The sequence below is a fragment of the Lathamus discolor genome, chromosome Z, assembly GCF_037157495.1.
Source record: "Lathamus discolor isolate bLatDis1 chromosome Z, bLatDis1.hap1, whole genome shotgun sequence".
NCBI lineage: Eukaryota > Metazoa > Chordata > Aves > Psittaciformes > Psittacidae > Lathamus > Lathamus discolor.
In genome coordinates, this window is record NC_088909.1 from 71620938 (window position 1) to 71642954 (window position 22017).

The 22017-nt window shown below is 37.9% G+C and overlaps 1 protein-coding gene across 2 annotated transcripts in view; it reads left to right on the forward strand.

Moving 5' to 3' along the window:
- Positions 1–10865: 10865 nt before the first annotated feature.
- PRUNE2 (prune homolog 2 with BCH domain) overlaps positions 10866–22017 on the forward strand; it is a 53636-nt gene continuing 42484 nt past the window's right edge. For both annotated transcript variants that reach the window (XM_065661352.1, XM_065661353.1), the window contains exons 1-2: positions 10866–13040; positions 13491–14322. In XM_065661352.1, the coding sequence (XP_065517424.1) occupies positions 10877–13040; positions 13491–14322 (2996 nt within the window). In that variant the 5' untranslated portion in view covers positions 10866–10876. The remainder of the gene's footprint in view (positions 13041–13490; positions 14323–22017) is intronic.

Sequence of the window (22017 nt, forward strand, 5' to 3'; positions counted from 1 at the left end):
TTGATTAGTAAGACACAAAAATAGTGTTTCTTTTTTTCCTCTAAGGTTCTGAGGTAAATAATGTATTGAATTGTATCTACTGTACTGTAGTATAGAGATTTTTCCTTTTAATTTTGTACGTATTTTGTGCATATTTTTTACAGGTGATATTTGCTTATACGTGTCTATAAGCAGATCCTTGGATTCCTTTACTTTTAGGCTTTTGATACTCATACACATGGTTTCAAAACAAGAGGCTTTCCTTTCCATGCAGTTTGCTCCAGAAAAATATATACATACTTAATTCAGCCTTTAAAATGACCCCGAGGGAATACATATTAACAGTTCAAGTACGTTTCCCTGTAGTTCCCTACTTACATGAAAGTGCTACTGTTCAGCTTGTGAGTTTTCTAGTTTGTCCCTTTAATTATTTTACAGAGGCAGAGTTTTAAAGACATGCTTGAAAAAGGGGTCGTATTTAAGCCTTTAAACTTGAAAATCACATCTGTATGTTTTGCTGTATTTATGCGTCTTTAACAATTCCAAACTACTTATCCTTCAAATGCCCAAAATGCTGGGAAATGGCAGCTTTATCTTTGTCAGTCATGATTTTCTTTTTACAGAAAACATCCGTGAACAATGAGACAAATCCAAGTGCTTTGAATTTCTTCCCTTGAAGATGGAAATAAAAAAGTGCATTCACCTTTATCTCACTAGATGATGCATATCTCATCTTTGATTCCTGTTCTGCTGCAAAACCTTTTCTCTTTTAGGCTTTATGGTCACAGCCATCTAGTGTTACTATGTCATTCCAGTGCACACTACAACAGTATTCACATCATTACCTATGTTTGTTTATGTCTTCAGGCTACACACTTAATGTTTATCTCATGCAGTAGTGCCTTAACAGGACTTCATCTTCAGCCCTTCTGATCTATTTCATTCTTTGAGTGTGTGTGCACAGACCGTGCTGACACCAGGGAGCATTTTTGACCGCTATATTTCAGGCAATTAGTTGTAACCTCAGTAGCAAGGGGAGGCTGCCTTGCTTATGGATAAGAGTTTGTGTTCTTCAGATGCGTGGCAGTGATGACTGCTGAAAGCAGGTATGCCAGCCGGAGGAAGGATGTTCTAAGCCAAATGGGCTGTTAAAATATCCTTGTGTTACGTGGATATAATGATGTCTCTTAAGATACATGGTGATGCTGTACTCCAGCTGCTAAATTCAAAGCTGTTTCAGCTCGCTCTGAAAACATGCAGTAATTGAACTGAAGTTTGGCTGTTCAGCTCAGAAAATTTCCCTCCCCCTCTACAGATGTTATGAACGAGTTGAGACTTTCCAGTCTTTTCTGGAAATTGTGTGCTGTGCTAAATGCACATAAACCATGAACATTTTTATAAGTTTTACTTAAACATAGGTTAAAATAGACAAGCCTGAATTAGAACACACAGAATTTGTACCCGTATCATGTGCCAGTAAAACTTGTTTAGCTGTAATCTCAATTCATGAAGAGCGAATCAAGACACACTATCATCAAATGTACCTGTGCTGTAGAAAAGGTGCCGTTTCCAGTGTGAAACTGGCTAAACACACTTTCATTGAACAAAGTAGGATAATTTATTTTATTAGGGATTAATCCTTGCTTTCTTGGTTTTTGATTATTTGGTTTGGGGTGGGTTTTTTGGGGGTGGGTTTTTGGTGGAGTTTTTTTTTTATTCTTTTGCATTTAATGAAAATAATAGACTGTAAAACACAGCCATCAGCTACAGTAAAGGGAGGAAGATCACTGCTAAACTGGCATTCATCACTTTATTCTATATGCAGTGTTTCATAATTTTATTTTTTCATTTTCTGTTTAAATTTTTTTCTAAGTAAAGCTTTGTCAGATGCCTAAGATTAAATATAAGGTGTGACTGGGATCACAACCACAAGTTCTCAAATGCGTATTCTCCTGTTCTTCAGTTTGGGACCCAATACCTATTTCTTTTTGGAAACTTTAGACAGCAACACAAAGAAAGCAGAACAAGCTGCCATTTTTGTTGTTTTCAGGAGACTGATAAATATCAGCAGAGCTGCTGTTTGGTAGATTGAAATGTGTATCAGAAAAATGCAATCTTTCCTTACAGAAAATAGGGTGAATTTTGAATAGAGTGTTTCCACCAATGGTGTTGATTAAAAAAGAGGTAAAATTGTGAATATACTTCTCTGCATTTCCTGAGTCTTATAGACACTGTACTGTTTAGTTTTTCCCAGTTTTAGTGACCTTACCTGAAAACTTTTGTAAAAAAATTGAGTCTTTTTCAGGTCTACCCCCCCCCCGCCCCCCCTTTTTTTTAAAGGAGGGGGCTTCTAGTAATTAGCTGGATTTACAACAAATGGCACACAGACTGTTAGCTCTGCATGTGTGCTATAACATTGGTGTTTACCCTATTATATTGCAATTTAAGTATGTCATAAAGTTTTATCAGTGATCACACAGAAATAAACTAGAATGCAGAAGTAGTGACCATGAAATATTAAGAGAATACATTGTGAAGCAGAATACGTTGTGGAGCAGTATGTGTTGACTTCTGTATTGTGATAATTGCTTTGGTTGTGAAAATTGTAATGGGATACAGTGATATTCCTCATTTATATTTTGTGACGGTTGGGTATTTTTAGCAAATGAGTTGTCAGCAGAAAGGCTTCATTAGACCCATCAGGGTATCTGCCCATGAATAACGAATCCCAAACTGTACTGACAGTTTCCTTGAGCCAAAATGATGGAGCACCTCTGACAAAAGCCATATTGTGCTCTCCATGTGAGGAGTGTGAAGAACAAAAGAGACAGTTTGTTCTTAATTTGGTCAGGTTAATATTGACACAGTTAGCTTAGAAGAATCAGAAGTGTGTGCAGTGTACATTTACAGTGATCACGGGTAATTGGCTGCTGTCTTCATGAATCAGAAAGTGTTGCTACAGATGGAGAAGTTACACATTTTCTGGATATTTCTTGTAGTATTTATTTCTTTTAAAGAATCATCCACGAATGTAGTCATGTTAACTATTCGCTTAGAAGAGATTCCTATAAAACCCCCAAGTTTTAGAGAAAGAAGTTTCACAACAATATACAACCAACACAAAATGGTATTTCTCAACAGAAATACATAATAACTAAACAGGTCATGTTCAAAAATCCCTCAAAAGTGGATTTCTTAAACTCTTTATTCCGCTTACGCAGATAAAAAAAATACTTGTCATTTCAGAATGTTCACCATATTGTTGTGTTGTAGTATTGCATAAACTATACGCTTTTGACAAAATAAATACACTTTTTTATTACAAATGCTAAAGTACTAAATTTCTTCATTAGCCATACTGCTGTTAACTGTACATTTGCAAAATACGTTTACTACTGGATTCTATTTATTTTAAGTATATTACATTTCAAGTATACTTACAGTCCATTTTCTTTTTCATTATAGGTTACTTAGAGGGCATTATGGCAGCTAATCTAATAATGTTTACATATGCTGTTTACCTGCCATACACTATGAAATATTGATTAATAGTTAAGCCAGCACATTCTAATAAAGTAAGGATAAGTAATACAGGAATTAACAGCTCCTGACCTTTGCCATGGTATGGCTGTATGTCAGTGTATTTCTTACTACACTAATTCATCAGCAGCATATTTTATAGTACTTGTAATTAATCTGGAATTTAGCAACTTAACAGTTGAAATTATTAGCTTTTTTTTTTTGTTGTTTTTTTTTAAGGAAATCTTCTGGGTTTTGTTAGCATTTACAATACATGCAACATTCTGGTTTTTTACTTAGGTTAGCAAATTTGTGGAAGAGTACCTTATGTCTACCATGTCTTTTAGTATATGCTCTTTGGTTATTGATAAGAGTTTCTTGTTTGCAACTCTGTTTATTTGAATGTTTGAATGCTTGTGAAGGGAGTAAACTTTACGGATATTTGGGGTGATGGGTAGAATTAAACTAAGGTTTAGAAATTTAGATTTTAATTATTCCAACTAGAAATCTGTTGGGATAATTGAAGTAACTTTTGCATACTTAAGCACATTTTGGTGCTTTTTTTTAATATAACTAGTACTTGAGTCTTTAGAAAAATGTTACGGGTTTGGATGTTCAAACTTTATTCAATATAATTCTTCACCATAACCCTGTATTCGGATTTCAGATCTTAATGTCTTAAACTGGCAGCTGACTTTCATTTGTGCATTAATCTGCATGAATTTCACATAAAACTGATTTTTAGTTGCTGTGTGAACAACAAAGTGGAACTTCGTCTCTGATCTCGGAAAAGAATCTATTTCCAAAACATTTGACAAAAAGATTTTTGTTTGGTTTAAGTTTAACTTACAGGGAGGGAGATGCATTTTGTGGACACATTTGAGTAGATTAATAAATAGTATCTATATATATATATATGTAACCAAACCAGTAATTTATTAGGTGGGAGACAGATGCAGGGGAATAACGTGCCAATTTGCGTATACAGTTGTGTTCATGATGAACTGCTGTTTGTTCACGGCCAGTGTAGCTTAGCAGCATCAGAAGAACTATTAGCTAAGAGATGACAAAAAATTACCTCAAATACAAGTAGCAGAAACATAAAGGAGAAGATAAAATTTCTACGACTTTGTTCACTGGCCGTTACCAGACCTGAAGACTGAAGAGAGACACTTAGACATTGTGCATGATACCCCCATGTGAGAAAGATGGATGTATCATTTATGTTGCAAAATCAATTATTCAAAATCGGGATAATGCAAGTATAAATGAGAATAGGGATGACAAGTGCAGTGTTTACCTCCTGTGTATTTGGTGTGGGCAGTGTGAAAATAATCAGGGTTTTGACACAGATTTTAAATCTAATTTACCTTAATCTGTCATTATGAAGAGGGTTATTATTTTGAAGACTTGTGTAGAATTCAAAGAGCAGGAATAAAGGAACCTAAAGGAATAATCCATGGTAAAATCACAATGTGTCATCAGAATGGATACATAAATTAAGTTAGCACAAGTGATTTCTTTTTGAGTGCCTGATTTTGTACCTCAATACTATTATTTTAACAGCTGTTATTGTAAGTGAAATATTGGCATGACAAATTCCATAAAGCTTTTTAATTTTTTAAGCAAAAAAGGGATTTTATTCAAGAAAAAGCAGTAGCCTGGTACTTTTAAGTGACCATGCAAAAGCAAGTGCCAGGAACAAATAAGAAATCTGTTTCAGCAGCATTTTCAAGAAGACTAAAACCTACATTTAGAATTTTAGTGTTCTTCAAAAATAAAAGGTTCTTGATATTTTTTTTTTTTAAGTCCATAGCTGTTTTGACAAATGGAATGGAATTCTGTTGCCAGTTACAGACAATGATGCTTAGTAACATTTCTGGTTATTTTCATCACAGATTTGGATGGGAAAAGGAAGGAAAAGATGCTGACATTGCTTTTAATTTCTTACCATGTTTCAGGACTGCATGTTACACAGGAGTCTTGTTGGTGATCTGAAAGCATTCGTAGAGAAATATGGGTTTGATGTACTTGTCATTTTGGCCAACTGTTTGTCAGATGAGAAGCAAACAAAACGACAAATAGCAGTATACTCTGAAAATTTAGAGCTAAGCAATCAAGTAAGTACCTGGAAAAAGAATCAAATAACGTCTTTCCTGAAAAAATGTTTGTTTAAATTAGTATATACCTAAGTGTTGAGTATTTAAGTGGGGTCAAAAAGTAGCAACGGTTGACAGCTAAGTAACTATTTGAAATGGCTGCATTATTTAGATGATACAAACTGAAAAGTGTGATATTTATGATTGTTTCAAACCAGACCAATAGAAAAGTGTATGGTTACAAGAAATACAGAAGGAGACAAGGTTTGGGGTTTTCTTTCACTAATTTTGGCTTAGTTTTGTATTGTGATCTACACAAATGAGTCTTTTGCAGTGAGGGACAAGTGAAAAAATGTAAATGGTGATAAGCAGAACTTCTCTATGTGTATGTTATTGCTAAAGAATTTAAGCTCTGAAATAAAACCAAGTTATTAGTATGATGTTCATTGATCCAAAGCCAGAGGCTGTCCATTTTATTAGTGGTTTTGTCACTAAATGAAAGAAATTATCTCAGTGGCAACTTTTTGAACCCTTTTCTCAGTTTTAATAACTTCTGATTTAAGGGCAGGTGGCTAAATGACTATTGCTTTCAAGGTGAATATAAATTTATTTATTTTATAATACTATAATACTGTAATACATTCTCTAAATACTTTTCTCATGTACCTTTACATATTTTACTCAGATTTCTTAAGGCAACAACTAAGCATTTATTTGGATTTCCTTTTGCTAATGAAAAGTGAACTTGAAAGTCAAATGGTGTAATATCAAGTAAATATTTTGACCAATTATATAATCTCATATTTTAATACTTTATCTATTTACTGATCATAATAAGGCTGTTACAGTGAAATGGCCAAGGAATAGATTAATAGGAATAGATAGGTATGGCTGTGTTACACAGTAGTCAATATGTGCCCTTATGCCTATAATTGCAATGGGTTTTGAAACATCCTATTTTTCAACAGATCTGCTGTGAATTGGAAGAATGTCAGAATCCTTGTTTGGAGCTGGATCCTCTAGAATGTGGATGTGACCAAATTATCATTTATCATCAAGAAAATTCTTTGGTGACTTGTGATCAAATATTTCTTCTAGTTAAGGAAGTCATAAATAGAAGACAACCAGAAATGGTATCAAACAGCAGAACTTCTTCTACTGAAGCTGTTGCTGGAAGTGCTCCACTTTCACAAGGATCTTCTGGTATTATGGAGTTATATGGTTCTGATATAGAACCACAGCCCAGTTCTGCCAATTTGATAGAAAATCCTCAAGATCTAAATGGATCTATGCAAGCTCACATTGATGTTAATGTAGACCTTGTGAGTCCAGACAGTGGATTGGCTACCATTAGAAGCAGCCGGTCTTCGAAGGAGAGTTCTGTTTTCCTTAGTGATGATAGCCCTGTTGCAGAAGGTGCTGCTTCCCATCACAGTCTTCTGCCTGGCTTTGATTCCTATAGCCCTATTCCTGAAGGAGTAATAGCTGAAGAACAAAGCCCTCAATCTAGAGGCAATAGTGATAACTTTGATCTTTTCAATTTTGATCTAGCACCTGTGGTTACAGCTCCATCTGAGTCGTCTTCTCGTTCTGTTGATTGTTCCCCAGCAGATGACTATTTCCTTAATAGTGATTCCTCAGAAGGACAACAACTTGCCGTGCAGAAAGAACTTGGTGAGGCAAACCTGGAAAGTGTTACAGGAAATTATTCAACTGACTTACTTATGACAACAAATGAGGAAGACAATTTAGCTGAATTTGATGAGAATCCAGGAGAAATATGTGAGAAAACTTCAGGTTTGATTGATTTAGCTGAAGGTGATTCCAGTTCACCAGAAATTTTGAAATCTGCTGATTCAAGAATTCCACCAACGCCTATGAACAGTCTTGTAGAAACCTCACCATTAGATAATGGGCAGCCTTTATTTTTCCCACAAGATGTCATTAAAAAAATTAATGAAATAGATGGCCCAAATTATTCTCCATCTCGTGTTAGGTATGGGAGCTGGTGGGATGGCTTTGACCTGGAGTCCAGAAATGCTGATACATGGAGTTCAAGTGAGCACGAATCTGTATTTCAGAGCCCTGTCTTATGGAAAGATTGCAAAGAGAGTCCCTCACTACGAGAACATATTGATAGAAGAGCCTCAGATTCCGTATTCCTCCAAAAACAGCCAAAGCAAATGAGAGCAGGACTGTGGGATAATAATTTTAAGCAAGATAGTTGGAACGATGAGGTGCAACAGAAAAATGGTGAGCATTCACGTTTGCAAACTGCATCCTTAGAAGAGACAAAGCAAGAACCAGAGAGCTTTACCTACCCATGGAATGTCAGTCAGCCAACACCTGTGATGTCAGATGCATGGTGTAGTGGTGAAGGGGAAAGTAGTCAGCTAGCTGGAGACTCTTACAAAGTCTGGACTAAGTTTGACGCAGGAGGTATTGCTAGAGCCTCAGAAAACGTATGGAACATGCCCAAAATGGATAGAGAAAAAAAATCAGTGAATATTCCTGAGGAATGGGCCCTATCAAAAACTAGTTTATCAGATTCTTCAGAAATCACAGTGGACAATGAGACTGAAAATCCACCTATCCAGATACCTCCAGAAGCCTGGGATAAAGAAATATGTTATTCAGTAGAAGAATATGGAAAACTTGAAAATACAAATTCTGTTTTCAACAATCTGCAAAATAGTTCCAAGCTGCAAACAGAGGAAAAAGCTGTATTTGGTAACCCTAAAAATAGACCAAAACAATTTGAAAATATAGACACCTGGAATATGTATGATAAAAACATCAGGAAGGAAGTAACAGAAGTGGTAGTGCCATGGCAGGATAACTTCTTGTATAAACACTCAGATCTTAGTTCAGCAAACATAGGTGAAGATTTAGTTGTTTCGCCGCCAGACACCAATTACTCAACATCTGATTCATATGTATCACCTACATATGTGGAAGATGAAAGACAAAATGAGGACAAAGATTTTAACGAAGAAACAGTTATTGATAAATTGGTAAGCCCAAATTTGGCTGAGCCAGAAGTACTTGAGAAAGGAAATAAGGAACCATTATCTCCCAGAAGTATGTCTTTTTCAAATGCTGAAAACACAGACATCTTGGACACTCCCCTAAATAATGCCACACAGTTACAAGAACGAAATTCTGAAATTGCTGCTCTTTCTGCCTCTGCTAAATCTTTTCTTAATTCAGAACAAACAGCTAATCAGTGTTTTTCAGCTGACATACATACCGATAAAAATAGTTTTTCTGCATCAGAAAACAGAAGAGTAACACCTGTGTACAATCAGACAGTGAATGACTTATCACCACCACAGAACAAATTAAATACTGGACAGAATGCAGCTGAAAATGTGGAAACAGTGAGCAGTGTTCCTGTAGAAGACACAGACACATCTACACCCACTTCAGATACTGGGAATGGGTTGGATCTGAAAATATGTGACATAGGAAGTGAGATACTTAGTAAGAAGGCAGAACAAAATTCTGCTGATGTTGATGAAAGGCTGGATAGACAGGATTCGGTGCAGCAGCTGGACTCATGGAGTTTACAGAGAGAGCAGGGTTGTGAGGAAGACTGGGACAATGCCATTTTCATCTCTCAGAAAGGAAAGGAGGAATGTAGGAGTACACATGAGACAAATGGACACCAAATGATTACTGACATTTGTCATAAACCAGTGCAGGAGGACAGTGAATCTTCTTGTAGTGCAGACTTCGAAGAAAACAGGTCAACAACTGAAGTTCCCAGCTCCCCAGAAAAAGTGAGGAATAGTATTAGTTTGGAAGCGTTGGTCACAGAGAATGTGTTATTTTCCAATCAAAGCAATCCAGATAGTCAGGAAGAAAGGAAAGACTTGTTGCAGAATAATGTAGAATCTTCCTCAAGTGTTTCTGAGGAAGGCAGAGAGTGTAAAACTTTTGATGATCCCAGAGCAGAAAATTATGATTATAGTGAAACATTACAGCTGCTTGCTGAGAAAGCTGAAAAGGAGACTACAATGAAAGAAGATATAAAAAGTCCAGAGATGGAAAGTATCTCTGAAAGTTCTGATAAGGGTAGTGATAATCTTGAAAATAATTCTTCTAAAATGCCTGGAAGCTCAGGCATCTGGAATGACTCTGGAGAGAGTGACAGTTGCCAGGTCACTTCACTGCCTTTAATGAACGAACCACAGGAAGCACCAGGAGAAGTGAAAGAGGGCTTATATGAAGTGGTTCCTAACTATACTGAGTTAGTATCTTTCAAAAATAGCTCGGAACTGAATAGGACTCATGAAAAGTCTTTCATAGATGATTCTAAGAAGTGTCCTTCATCTGAATATGTCCGTGTTCCTGACATTACAGATACATCTTCAGTGGAAAGTTCATTTTCACTTGAAATAGATTCTGGGAGAAATGAAAACTCTGAAGATTTAGAACTTGCTAATAATCTTAGTGGAGAGCCATGTGTAATGCTTAATGACAATTCTCTCCAAACTGCTTGGAATTCACAGTCTTGTGAAGATTTGCAATCTCCTGCAACAAGTGCTGAGGCAAGTGAAGCCCTTGAAGTGGCAAACACCACAAGTAGCCTTTCAAAGGATATACAGATCAAAAGTTACTTGGAAGAAGATACTGTGTGGAGTGATTCAGTAAATGATTATGCACACTCAAGTGGAACAAGTCCTGACTTAAGTGATGCATCTGTGAATGTGTGGGGAGACCTTCCAGTTCCCAGTCTTCACAAAGGGAGTAGGGGTATGTGGGATATCAAAAATAACAAAAATCTTGAAGATGCTTCTAAAAGGAATGAATTTGTCAATGAATGCGAAGAAGGATTTGAAACAAGCACTGAGCAGAACAAAATTCCTAAAAGCTTAGATTTTTGGAATGCCCATGTAGATGATGATACTGTGTCTTCTTTATCAAGTCCTGACATAAATGAGGATTCAGAGACTTCAGAGGCATGTCCAGAAGTGAGTCATGAAGATTCCATATATGAAAACAAACAGCACAAAGCATCTGAAATTAGAGACGACTATGCTCCACCCAATGGAACAAGTCCTGAGGCAAATGAACATAATACAGATGGAAAAACTAAGGTGGGAGAGGAAGTTCAGGTAGGCATCTTCAATGAAAATCCTGAAACAACTGAAGCTAGGAAAGTATTGCAGGAAGACTTGACTTCTGAATATTTAGGGCACTGTGAAACACTTCAGGAAAAAAATCAAGTGAGTATTTTCAATGAAAAAACAGGTAGTGGAGAAGACTCGTATCAAATGAATGAAGATACTACACCGACTTTTGCTGTTTGTGATAAAGAAAAGTATTCAAAAGCTGTAGATATGCAGAATATGTCATTGGAAACTGATTTAAGAACTGATCCAAAATCCACAGTAGGAACATTTCATTTTCAAGATGACAGTTTGGAATGGTGGAATTCACAGCCTGCTGAAGAAAAGCCATTGGAAGATCAGTATTCTGTTTCAAGTCACTCTGCAACAAACCAGTTAGTATATAGTAAGGACCCCTGGGGATCACCTTTACAAGATGAAGAAGTAGCAGAAGAATATTTCACTATTGCAAGTAATGATGGAAATCAGCCTCCCCCTCTACACTGTGATGAAAAAGAAAATGAAAGTCTGGTACAACCTATGAATATTCCTGATGGTCAGATAAATCAAGATACTGTACAGTTCAAACAATTTGATCCTTTCATACTGGATAAAGAGGAAAAGGGCTTGAAAGAGCTGTTGTTCATTACAGATGAGGAAAATCAGCTGACTCCACCAAATCCTTTTTCAGATGAGGAAAGAGGTATGCCAGATACGTCAGTGCAAGAAATCACTGTACTGGATCTACCAAAAGACAGTGAAGGAGATGCAAGTTTCATTCCTCAAGAACAACAAGAGGACAACTATGAAAGATTAGAAGTGCACAGCTCCCTGTCAGGTCCTTTCACTGTAGAAGACTTATCATATGAAATGACAGAGAAGTCCAGTCCAGGGTGGAATATATTAGGTTCCCAAACAGCACTTATCCCAGATATTTTACAGGATAGCACACAAGAAAGTAATCAGCTGTTTTCAGTGGAACCTGACCTGTGGACTAATGCTGAGCAGATTGTCACTTTGAAATCAGATGGTGAAAATCCAGATATATTAAGTCATTGTGACCAAGACAATAGTTCAGAGGCATCAAGCAGTCCTGATGTGTGCCAGGAGTATGAAGCTAAGCATGCCTCTGTCCCATCTTCTCAGATTGGGCTGGAGACAGAAGACAAAGATAGCCTGCCAATTCACACATGGTCAGATATTAGTAAAGAGGCAGATTATGATTCAAAGTGTCAGTTAGTAACACAGAAAATACAGACACAGGCTGAAAGTCATAGCCCCCAGGACAATGAACAGGGAAAGATAGATGAATCCTATCAGCCAATCTCTTCTAATACTCAGGAGCCTTCTGAACTTGCAACTTTGGAAGAACATGGTCTAGAAAGTAAACTTGTTACTGACCCAACTGAGTCGGCTGAAATTACCAATGAAGTTTTAGAAATGAGGTCCTTAGATCTGCAAGATGTGTTCCATGAAAGTTTTACTCCTGCAAGCCGTCGAGGAACACCAACTGATACAGCTCAAACAGCAACCTCTCAAATGCATTTGGTTCCCATGATTCTACCTGAAAGGGCAGAACAAAGCATAAAAGAAGTTAGTGCCTTGACTGAAGTTGGAAAACATGCTAATATTGACCATACAGCAATAACTGGTGATGAGCTGGACATGTCAGAAGAATGTGTGGATGAATCTGAGATAAGTGTGGACTGTAACATCAAGAACACATCAGCGACTGTTGTCATGGCAAGCACGTGTTCTGGAATGAACACACTGGCAGCAGCAGGCAGTGAAGCAGCAGAAGGGGAACCAAAGGATAAACAGGTATTCTTTCCCAAATCCCTTCTGCCTGGTGGTAATGAAGGCCATGAATCCAATCCAGATAAACAGCTGTTTGATGATATAGCAAAAGAATCTGAAGATGTAATTGGAAATGATGTTCCTGTGTTTAAGGAAATGCCCAGTGGCCAGTCACCAGTGGTGTGTGTCCCACCATCCTATGTATCTTACGATGCTGAACCCTCTGACAGCAGAGAGTGTGCAAAGGATGAAGTCTTGGTACAGCATCCATTGTGTGACAGTGCTTCTTTTGGAAAACCTTTACCACTGCCAACTCCTTCAGAAGGTGCAGAAGGCATCCTAATGACCAAAGACAGCAACATTAAAGATCAGGTGTCTGAAACACCCACTGAGTGCCTTCAGGAAGATCACACATCTTCACTCTCCGAGTCTGAAGTAACTCCAGGAGCTTCTGAGATTTCAGTAGAAAAATCTGGAGCAGAAACAACAGATCTCGACTCACCGCCAGGTGGAGATAAGAGATTACCTGATGGTAAGAAAACATGCTTTCCAGAGCAAGTTCATAGGACAAAGGAAAAACGAAATGTCTGGAGTATTACTGCTGAATGATTAGGCTTTAAGTGAAGTTCTAAGTTCGTGTGTCTCCCTGGTGTACAAAACTGCACTTTGGGAAGACCTCTAGCATCACCTTTCTGGACACATCTAAAGCTTTTAAGCACTGAAGTAGGAACATTATTTCTGTTGTTTGTACAGAGCCTAGCATATGGGACACAGAATCGTTTGTCCCTTAGAAATTATTGCAGTGTTAATGTATAATCTTTAACAATAATGATGATGATGGTGTTATAAAATTCAAGTACACATTAACAGAGCAAATAAAACTGCGAAGAGCTTTATCTCACTGTACTGATTTAAAGAAATCATGCTGACTAAAATAGTAATTCAAAAACTAAAAGGAGTTTCTGTTTGCCTGTTCTTTTAGAAGCTGGCACTGACTCCCTGCTTTGTAGGGAGCACATGCTGCGGAATTCCTTTGGGAGCCCTGACCTGAAAAGTACAGAGGATAAGGAAGACGTGAAGGTACACCAGGATCCAACTTCACTGGAGATGGATTACATCCTTATTACTGAGGAAGAAAGTACACCTTCAACAGAGGATATCCTTGAAAGAAAGAAAAGTAATTTTGCGTTTCAAGAAGCTAATGTAGCTGAACAAACAGAAACTCATGATGGTTTTTCACCAGGTTACTTGGATACATTTCAGCCAATCTCCATTACAAATGAAAGGGAAGATCACTTTGTTTGTGGGACTGAATGGGACTCTGTTCTCTCAGAAGAGAAAAGGTCTTATGTTGTGCCTCAAAAACTGGATGATGAAAGGCGATCACAGGAAAGCTGTGGGCAAGATGAGGGCTGGATTATACTGGGACAAAATGAACTCAGTGACATAGTGCCTGAAGAAATTTCTTCTGAGCCAAAATCAGAGATGCCAAAATCAGGGTCTGAATACTCTGGTGAAGAGCTGGCAGCTGTTGTAGCACAGGAATTGATACTTGACACTCGTGCAGAATTTCAGGTAGAAACTCCCCTTCAGAAGTCTTCTGAACATGAGAGCTGTTCTCCTACAAATAGCCTGACTACCAAGGATGAGAGTTCGGGCATTGGAGGAACACATGCGTTGCAGGTGTTTGGTGGTGATGGTGAATGGGAATCAAATTCTGAACAGAGACTTGGAAATAACATAGCAACAGAACAAGAAATGAAGGAGGAAATGGTGCTTCTTGACAGTGAAAGAGAGCTGAGTCAAAAATCAGGGTAAGGAAAAAACAACCCGTTTCCTTTCAAGAGTCTTCTGTATGACATTATGAATAGATACCAGGATTTTCAAGTCTGAAGTACTAATTATATTCACATGATTTAAGTATGACTATATTCCTCCCTTGCAAAAACAGTGTTTGTTCTTGGTTGCTCAATATGAGCCAAATCAGGATTGTTTTGCAATGCAGTAAGCTTGTAAGGCCACTTCCTTGCAGGAGTAAGTCTGTCTTCCTTCTTTGAAGTCCCACAGACTTTATAACCTACCTTTAAGTCTGAAACAGATGTGTCCAGGGAATGCAGGCCAAAGCCAGGTACTTGGTGTTATCGCCAGACCAAATGCAATGCCAGTGATGAGATTTTGGAGGGATCAAATTGAAGTGCTGTCTCTGCCTAATGCAAAACTGCTGGGAAGAAAGATAGGAGGGAGTTAAGGCTCAGCGTCAGAAAAAGGTGCTGCTTGTAGAGAGAAGAAGAGATTGATGGAAAATAATGGTCTTTGTGGTTATTTCCAAGCGGTAGGCAGGTCAGAGCAGCATTTCTGGCTTTTTGGACTGGACTGGCAGTGGTCATAGTTTGAATATATTTGCACCTGCCTTTGGGTGGAAGTGCAGTCTCTGTGCTTATAGCCTTTCTACTGCCTGCTGTCTCTCTGCTGTCACAAGACGGATAGAGATGACCCTCTTGACTCCATTTACTGTAGCATTTTAGAGTTGGTTGTTGGTTCCTTTCCTTTTACAATTGCAACAGTGAACTTCTGGGGTCACCTTAGAGATGCAAGTGTGGAAGTCTGACCTCTTGTATCCTGGGCATCTGCAACCGACACAGCTTTACAGAGAGGAACCTGGAATTGTGTTTATACAGTGAAATTCTCATGAACATTAAAAGAAACTTCCCAGCACAAATAAAACTAGCAGGTGTAACTGCTTTGTACTTGCTACTCCTTTTGAACTGCACTTACCCGAAAGAACATGTATGGTATGAAACGTGAGGAAACACACTGTTTTTGTGAAACACAAGACTGATTTTGATTTTTCAAGTTTCTCTTAAACACTTGTCAGTTCAGTGTAGAATACATTCACAACTTCTTTTAATAGGCTTGCAATTTATTTTAGACTTCACTTTTTTAATTTGAATTTGAAAATTCTGCAATTTTAGCATTAGGCTTTTTTTCCCTTAAAGGTGGCATGCTTGCGTATGATAGTATAACCCTGATCACAGCATGTACAATTAGTCTGTGATAGAAAAAAAAAGAGCTTTTTGCTACCCTCTTCCCACCCCGAACAGTTCACATTTTATTAAGATTTAAGGAGTGAATAGTTCAATAGCTGTGATGACAGCTAGTATATTAAAATGCCTCCTCTCTAAACATTTTCACGCGTTTCACAAGGAAGTATGTTGTTACGACGAGGTCAGACACTGTTATAGCTGAGCTATTTTTAATATACAGGAAGCACTGTCTTAAGCCTAAAAAGAAACCCCAGTCTCAGAAACTCTGAAATATGATGTTACCTGCAGGCTTAAACTTAAGAACCTGTATAGGACTTCGGGTTTTCTTGACAGACAAGATTTTAAGTAGTAAACAGAGCATACTTTGCCCTCACACACTTCTCTTTACTGAAATTGCTTCAGTCAAACTAGACAGACAGCACTGAGAAAAACAGAGAGGGGCTCTGTTTCAGTAGGGCAGTGACAACTTCTATTGATGCAGGTTAGCATTTACTGCCTTCAAGAAAGAGGCAAATCTTCAGAAGGCTTAGCAAGCAACAAGCATTCTCCAGTTCTTTGCAGTCTGAAGTAAACAAAATGATGAGTGCTTGACTTTCAAATCACCAAAAAATAGAGCTGGTTGGCATATTTCTGTTGCAGCAGTCCTCTAAGCTTCTGATTTCCATTCCAGAAGAAAACTAGAAATTTTGAAATTTTCCACAAAAGAGAGATCTGGGAAAAGCAAAATGAGTAAAATACCCAAGCAGTTGTTTTGTGTCCACATCATTGTGTGGGTGTGGCTTGGGATCTGCAGATCTAGGAACACTAGGCATCTTTTGACTTTGAGGTGGTTTGCTTGCTAGCACTAGTTGACAACCTGGAAGTCATCTTCCACCGTTCTTTCTGCAGGATATCACTGGGAGTTCAAACCCAACTAATTTCAAAGATTTTCTCTTTTTCACAAACCACTCATTTCTAGTGAAAAAATTTTAATCAAAAAACACTATCAGCGCTTGTCATAATAAAAGGTGAACAGAATGGGAAAGTGGAAGGGCTGTTTAGAGGTGCTGGCTAGTTGCAGGCTTGCAAATCTGACGTAAACAAATCAGCTTTCAACTCCTCTGTCTCCCATAAAGCCTTTAAATTAAAAGCAGCCAGATGCTGACCCTGCTTAAGTCACACTGATTAATTACATGCAGGCAGCATCCTAGGATTTGATTTGCCATGTTTATGTTCCTATGATATTCTTCTTACCAATGAAAATTAGTCTAATTATCTGATTTAAAATTATTTATTTCATGTTATAATCAGCACAATGGAATTGGGATACCTTTGAAGCAGCAAGATTCCTTGTTAGATACCTCAAGAAAATAAGCTTATTTTTGAACTTACACAGGCACTAGAAAAACTGTTCCTTTGGTCATGGATTTATGGGGGGGTTTAGCATCTTATTACTACAAATTGTTAGATCAGCTATGAGAACTCTGCTGTTCTTCAGGAATTTCTGTGTTACCCAGGACACTGTCCAAAGCAAAAACTTGAATCTTGTACACAGTAGTAGATCACGTTGGTGTTTCAAATGTAGTACATTTGTTATTCTTGGAGATTAGTATGTTCTCTCAGACTGATTCCCACATTAAGGTCCAAAACTGGACCATGTTAATGTAAGAGCGTTTTCAGAGAAAACGTAAATGCATGATGGAATGTGGTTCATCCTGCAAGGAAACGATACAGTAGCTCTTGGTATAAGATATATATAAGCGATGACAGTAGCTTCCACTATAGGCTATATTCTTACCTGACTCAGAAGTTGTCTAATTTGCCTTTTCAGTGGATAGCAGTGGCTATTTCTGTCCTTAACCCTAGTAATGCTGAAGCCCAGAGAAGTAAAGAAAACCAAGGAATTTATTCAGCGTCTGCATTAACAGTTATTTATGGAAGCATGGAACCAGTAAAATCTACTTTGCAATGGGTTCATGTTTTGTTGTTAGATTTTTTCTTGATAAGGTGTGAAATATAAGCAAGTTTTTTCAAGCATTAATATTACTAAAAATACTGCTCTTGTATGAGGATTTCCTGTCTAACAGAGATTGCACTTAAGGTGCTGTTTTCCCCTCAGTTTCACCTGTGCTTGGTATCTGATGTTCAATAAACTTCTTGGTTTATTGAACTATTTTAAAGCTTATGTCCTTGGTCAGTTAGTGTCTTCAGACTTTTTAGGGGATACCAGAGACACATTCAGATGTCCCTCTGTATGCCCACAGCATGATCACAAAAGCCTTGATCTCTTTTGAAGCCAAAGCAAATGCACAAAAAAAAAATATATTATGGTAGAAAGAATAAAACACAGGAATAATTATTTCTAGATTATATGTCAATTTCATTAAACCTCTTACATAAACAGCTGAAGAAACAGCAACTGTTATGTAGAAGTATGTAATTAGAAATGCTTCCTAATGCACTTCATTGACAGTTTTAAAAACACAAATTCCTTCTTAAGATATACTTCAGTGTGCAGCTTTTAAATCTGAAATTAATTTCCTTTCTTGGCCAACAAAGTTTTAAACAACATGATACAGCAGAACTGTCAACCTGTGGGAGGTGAGCATATAAACATTGGTGTCATCATATAGGAGAAGAAATTAAGGCTTTTCTCTAGTTGCCATAGAGTTTCTGGATGGCTTGATGGTGCTAGTCAGCAGGCTCTGAGTCCACCAGAGAAATATATCTTTGAAGTAGGCTTTGGGAGAACTGAACCATGGTCTAAGTAACTGATACTCAGCTCTCAGAAGTGTCCTTCTGCCAGAATTCCTGTATTTCTGAAGGGCCATAATTTTGACTCAGGAAAGCCAACTGTATCCTGGGCTGCACCAAAAGGAGCATGACCAGCAGGTTGAGGGAAGTAATCCATCCCCTCTACTCCACTCTGATGAAACCCCACATGCAGTACTGTGTCCAGTTCTGGACCCCCTAGTGTAAGAAGGATGTGGACCTGCTCGACAAGTCCAGAGGAAGGCCGTGAAGGTGATCAGAGGTCTGGAGCACCTCTCTTGTGAAGACAGGCTGAGAGAGTTGGGCTTGCTCAGCCTGGAGAAGAGAAGGCTACAGGGAGACCTTCTAGCAGCCTTCTGTTACCTAAAGGGGCCTACAGGAAATCTGAAGAGGGACTTTTCACAAGAGTATGTAGGGATAGAACAAGAGGGAATGGCTTTAAACTGAGAGGGTAGATTTAGATTAGATATTAGGAATCAGTTCTTTGCAGGGAGGGCAATGAGAAACTGGCACAAGTTGCCTAGAGAAGCTGTGGCTGCCCCATCTCTGGAGGTCCTCAAGGACAGTCTGGACAAAGCTTTGAGCAACCTGGTCTAGTAGAAGGTGTCCCTAGGTGTCCTAGACCTAGACAGCAGAGGACTGGAACTAGATGATCACTAAGGTTCCTTACAACTCAAACCATTCTATGATTCTGTTATTCTGTCATCACTGAAGAATAAAGAAATTCATAATTGTATTCAAACAGATGGTGGGGACATCCCTATCAATGGAGAGTTGAATTGGTAGTCCAAAGTTTATTGAGTCATTTACTCAGTAACTGCCTTCTAACCGCCTTCTGAATCTACAATTTATTCACATGTCCCTTGTTTTGAAAAAAAAAAAAAAAAATTAAGTTCATGCTAGCATGCTGTATGGAAGTAGGCTCCTTTGGTAGCTTAATAATGGTCAGTAAAGGATGCAGTTTGCATTTTCTGCCCTTATCCAGTAAGTGGCTGTCACTTATCTAAGAAATGGACTGGATAGTAGAAGAGGGAATTAAAGTTACAAAATACAAAGTATAAACAAGAATTAGAATGAAGAAGTGGATTAAAATCATAATATCTGCTGATCACTGTCCTCTTCATCCCAATGTCAAACATAACAGCTCTCCAAGGCTGTTCACATCGGTTTTAAGAAAGTCTTACTGGTAAAGTTCTCCACTGTTTTGTATTCCTTCTGCAACAAACAGCAGCAGCAGGAAAAGAAGAAAAGTATGAGCGTGCTTGCTACCATTAAAACACTGGAGAAAAGATACAAACCTGTATAAGTAATAAGCAAACAACAGAAGTAATAAACCCTAGAGGTTTCTTTGGCCTCGTAAAGAAGGAAAAAGAGATTTGATAGCACATTATTAATGTCAGTCTTTCCAGAAAGAAAACAGGTTTTTATACAGCTTTCGTATGTGAAGAGCGGAGGGTGAAAAGGAAAAATTCATGGAGCACTTTATGAATGTTGGGTAGGCAGGATAACATACTTTGCTGCTGCTGCTGCTGTGACTGGAGATGTCCAGCAGTAAAATTTATGAAGACTAGAGGTCGTTTTCTTCCTGATAGAAGCTGTCCTGTCTTACAGAGCTGTATGGAGCTCAGTGGTGATGCAGTCGTCAGGAGGCAGAGGGAGAACACTTCAGATGACTATGCTAGCTTTTACCTACCAGCACACTCCTCAGGGTGTGTTAATAGTTGTGTATACCAGATTATTCTTGCTGTAACCTTTGCTGTAGGAACGGATTATCATTTCCTTTGTAGGAAGAGTTAGAAAAAGCTGAGGTGTGGTTTAAACCCAGCTGATAACTCAGTACCGTGCAGCCACTTGGTCATCCCTCACTCCCTGATCCTGGGATGCGGAAGAGAATTGAGAGAATGTAAAACCTGTGGGTTGAGATAAGAACAGTTTAATAACTAAAATAAAGTACAATATACTGATAATAGAGAAAACATCAACAATAACAATGATAATAATAGGAAACAATAAGAGAAGAAGTCCCTGATCAGGGTAAGTGCTACTTGGCAACAACTAAAACATGAGTGTGTTATCAGCATTGTTCTCAGACTAAAGATGAAACACAGCACTGCACCAGCTACTAGGAAGAAAACATAAGTCTTACAGCTGAAACCAGGACATGAGGGAAATGCTATGAAGTTACATGTTGACCAGACGAATAAGAAATAGTGAAAGCAGTATAGATAAGGACACTGATGTTTGGAAGGTCTGGAGGAGAGCTTGGAATACTAGTGGCAAAACTGAATGGAAGACAATTTCCTTTGAACAGCTGCCTTTATTTATTCAACCTGCTAGAATAAGGCTTCTACAAAGAACGCTTCACTTCCCTTTCTGATAGCATGTTCTCAAAGAAGGAGATAGCAGTCTTTATTGCTCACTTGTATAGTGACTTTTTGGAAAAGATAGTTCTTCTACTGCTTCTGTCCAGAGTCTCTCTCTGTGATTATTGTTGTACCACTGGCTATGAAAGTTGCCCAGCACTCTTAGAATTCCAGTAAATTTTTAATAGAGAAGCCTGTTTTCATCACATTGCCTGGTGGACAGTGAATAAAGATAACTAAAAATATGTGACTATTTCAAGATCAATAAGAATTAAGAGTCTACTCTGCTATCCCTGGGATTTAGCCAAATACATATAATATATTACAAAGCCATTAATGATTCAAGTCAAGTATCAGTGTCCAATACTGAATTGAAAGACTGACAGAATGGAACCAGGGAAAAAGTTCTTCTTGACTCCAGTGGACCAAGTGTTTCACCCAGCATTTTCTCAAAATGTCTGTTCTATCACCATAAAGCTAGAATAAGGCAATGGATTCAGGAGCCCAGGTTTTCTTTTTGCTTTAACAGGCAAAGCAGAGTGCTATATATATAGAGGAAGCCTAAAGGACTGAAAATCTGTTACAAGTTTAAGAGGCCACATTCTGCAAAGTAACCTTTACTTCCCTTTGGATGCCTCTGTTTCCCCTTTTCCTTGCAAATGTGTGGAGTTGTCCTCTTTCACCCCTGTCAAGATTGTACACTAATTGGCCAGACTTGCTGGAAAGCAATTCCAGGCACTCTGGAGACCATGCTCCATGAAGGCATGCTGCTTCAGTGGTGCTTTTAGCTAGAAGATTACTGGACTTGAAATGAAAATTGAACTCAGGTCTTCCTCTTGGCAGCACAAAGCATGACAAGTGATGAACAAAGAGCATGCCTTAAAAGTTAAAAACAAGCATGTGAGGAAAAGAGCAACAACAGAGGAGATTGCTTGTAGGAAAGTCCATGTAAATGAAAGTTAAGGCCTTGAAATAAAAGCTAGAAAGTAAATTGAAACAAAAAGTTTAGCTTGGTATGAGCAAGAACTCTTGCTGGCTCAGAACTTGAGATTTCAGTGTTCATCTGAGTATAGAATGGGAAACTATATGATTAATGTATTTTACATTATTACAGATCATATCATTCTAGTAATACACATAATGTATTAAAAAGCTCTACGTTATATATGAGCCTTTACAAAAATATTGCTTCTGTGAAAAGAGAAGAATCCCTCAGACAGATTCAGAGCAGGGAGTTTTTCAACAGTATACCTGTAAATTCATTAAAACTTTTTTATTTTTTTTATATTTCGTAATAATCTATTTTACTGCCAGTGAATCTCACTCCTAACCATTTTTATTCATGGAAGTA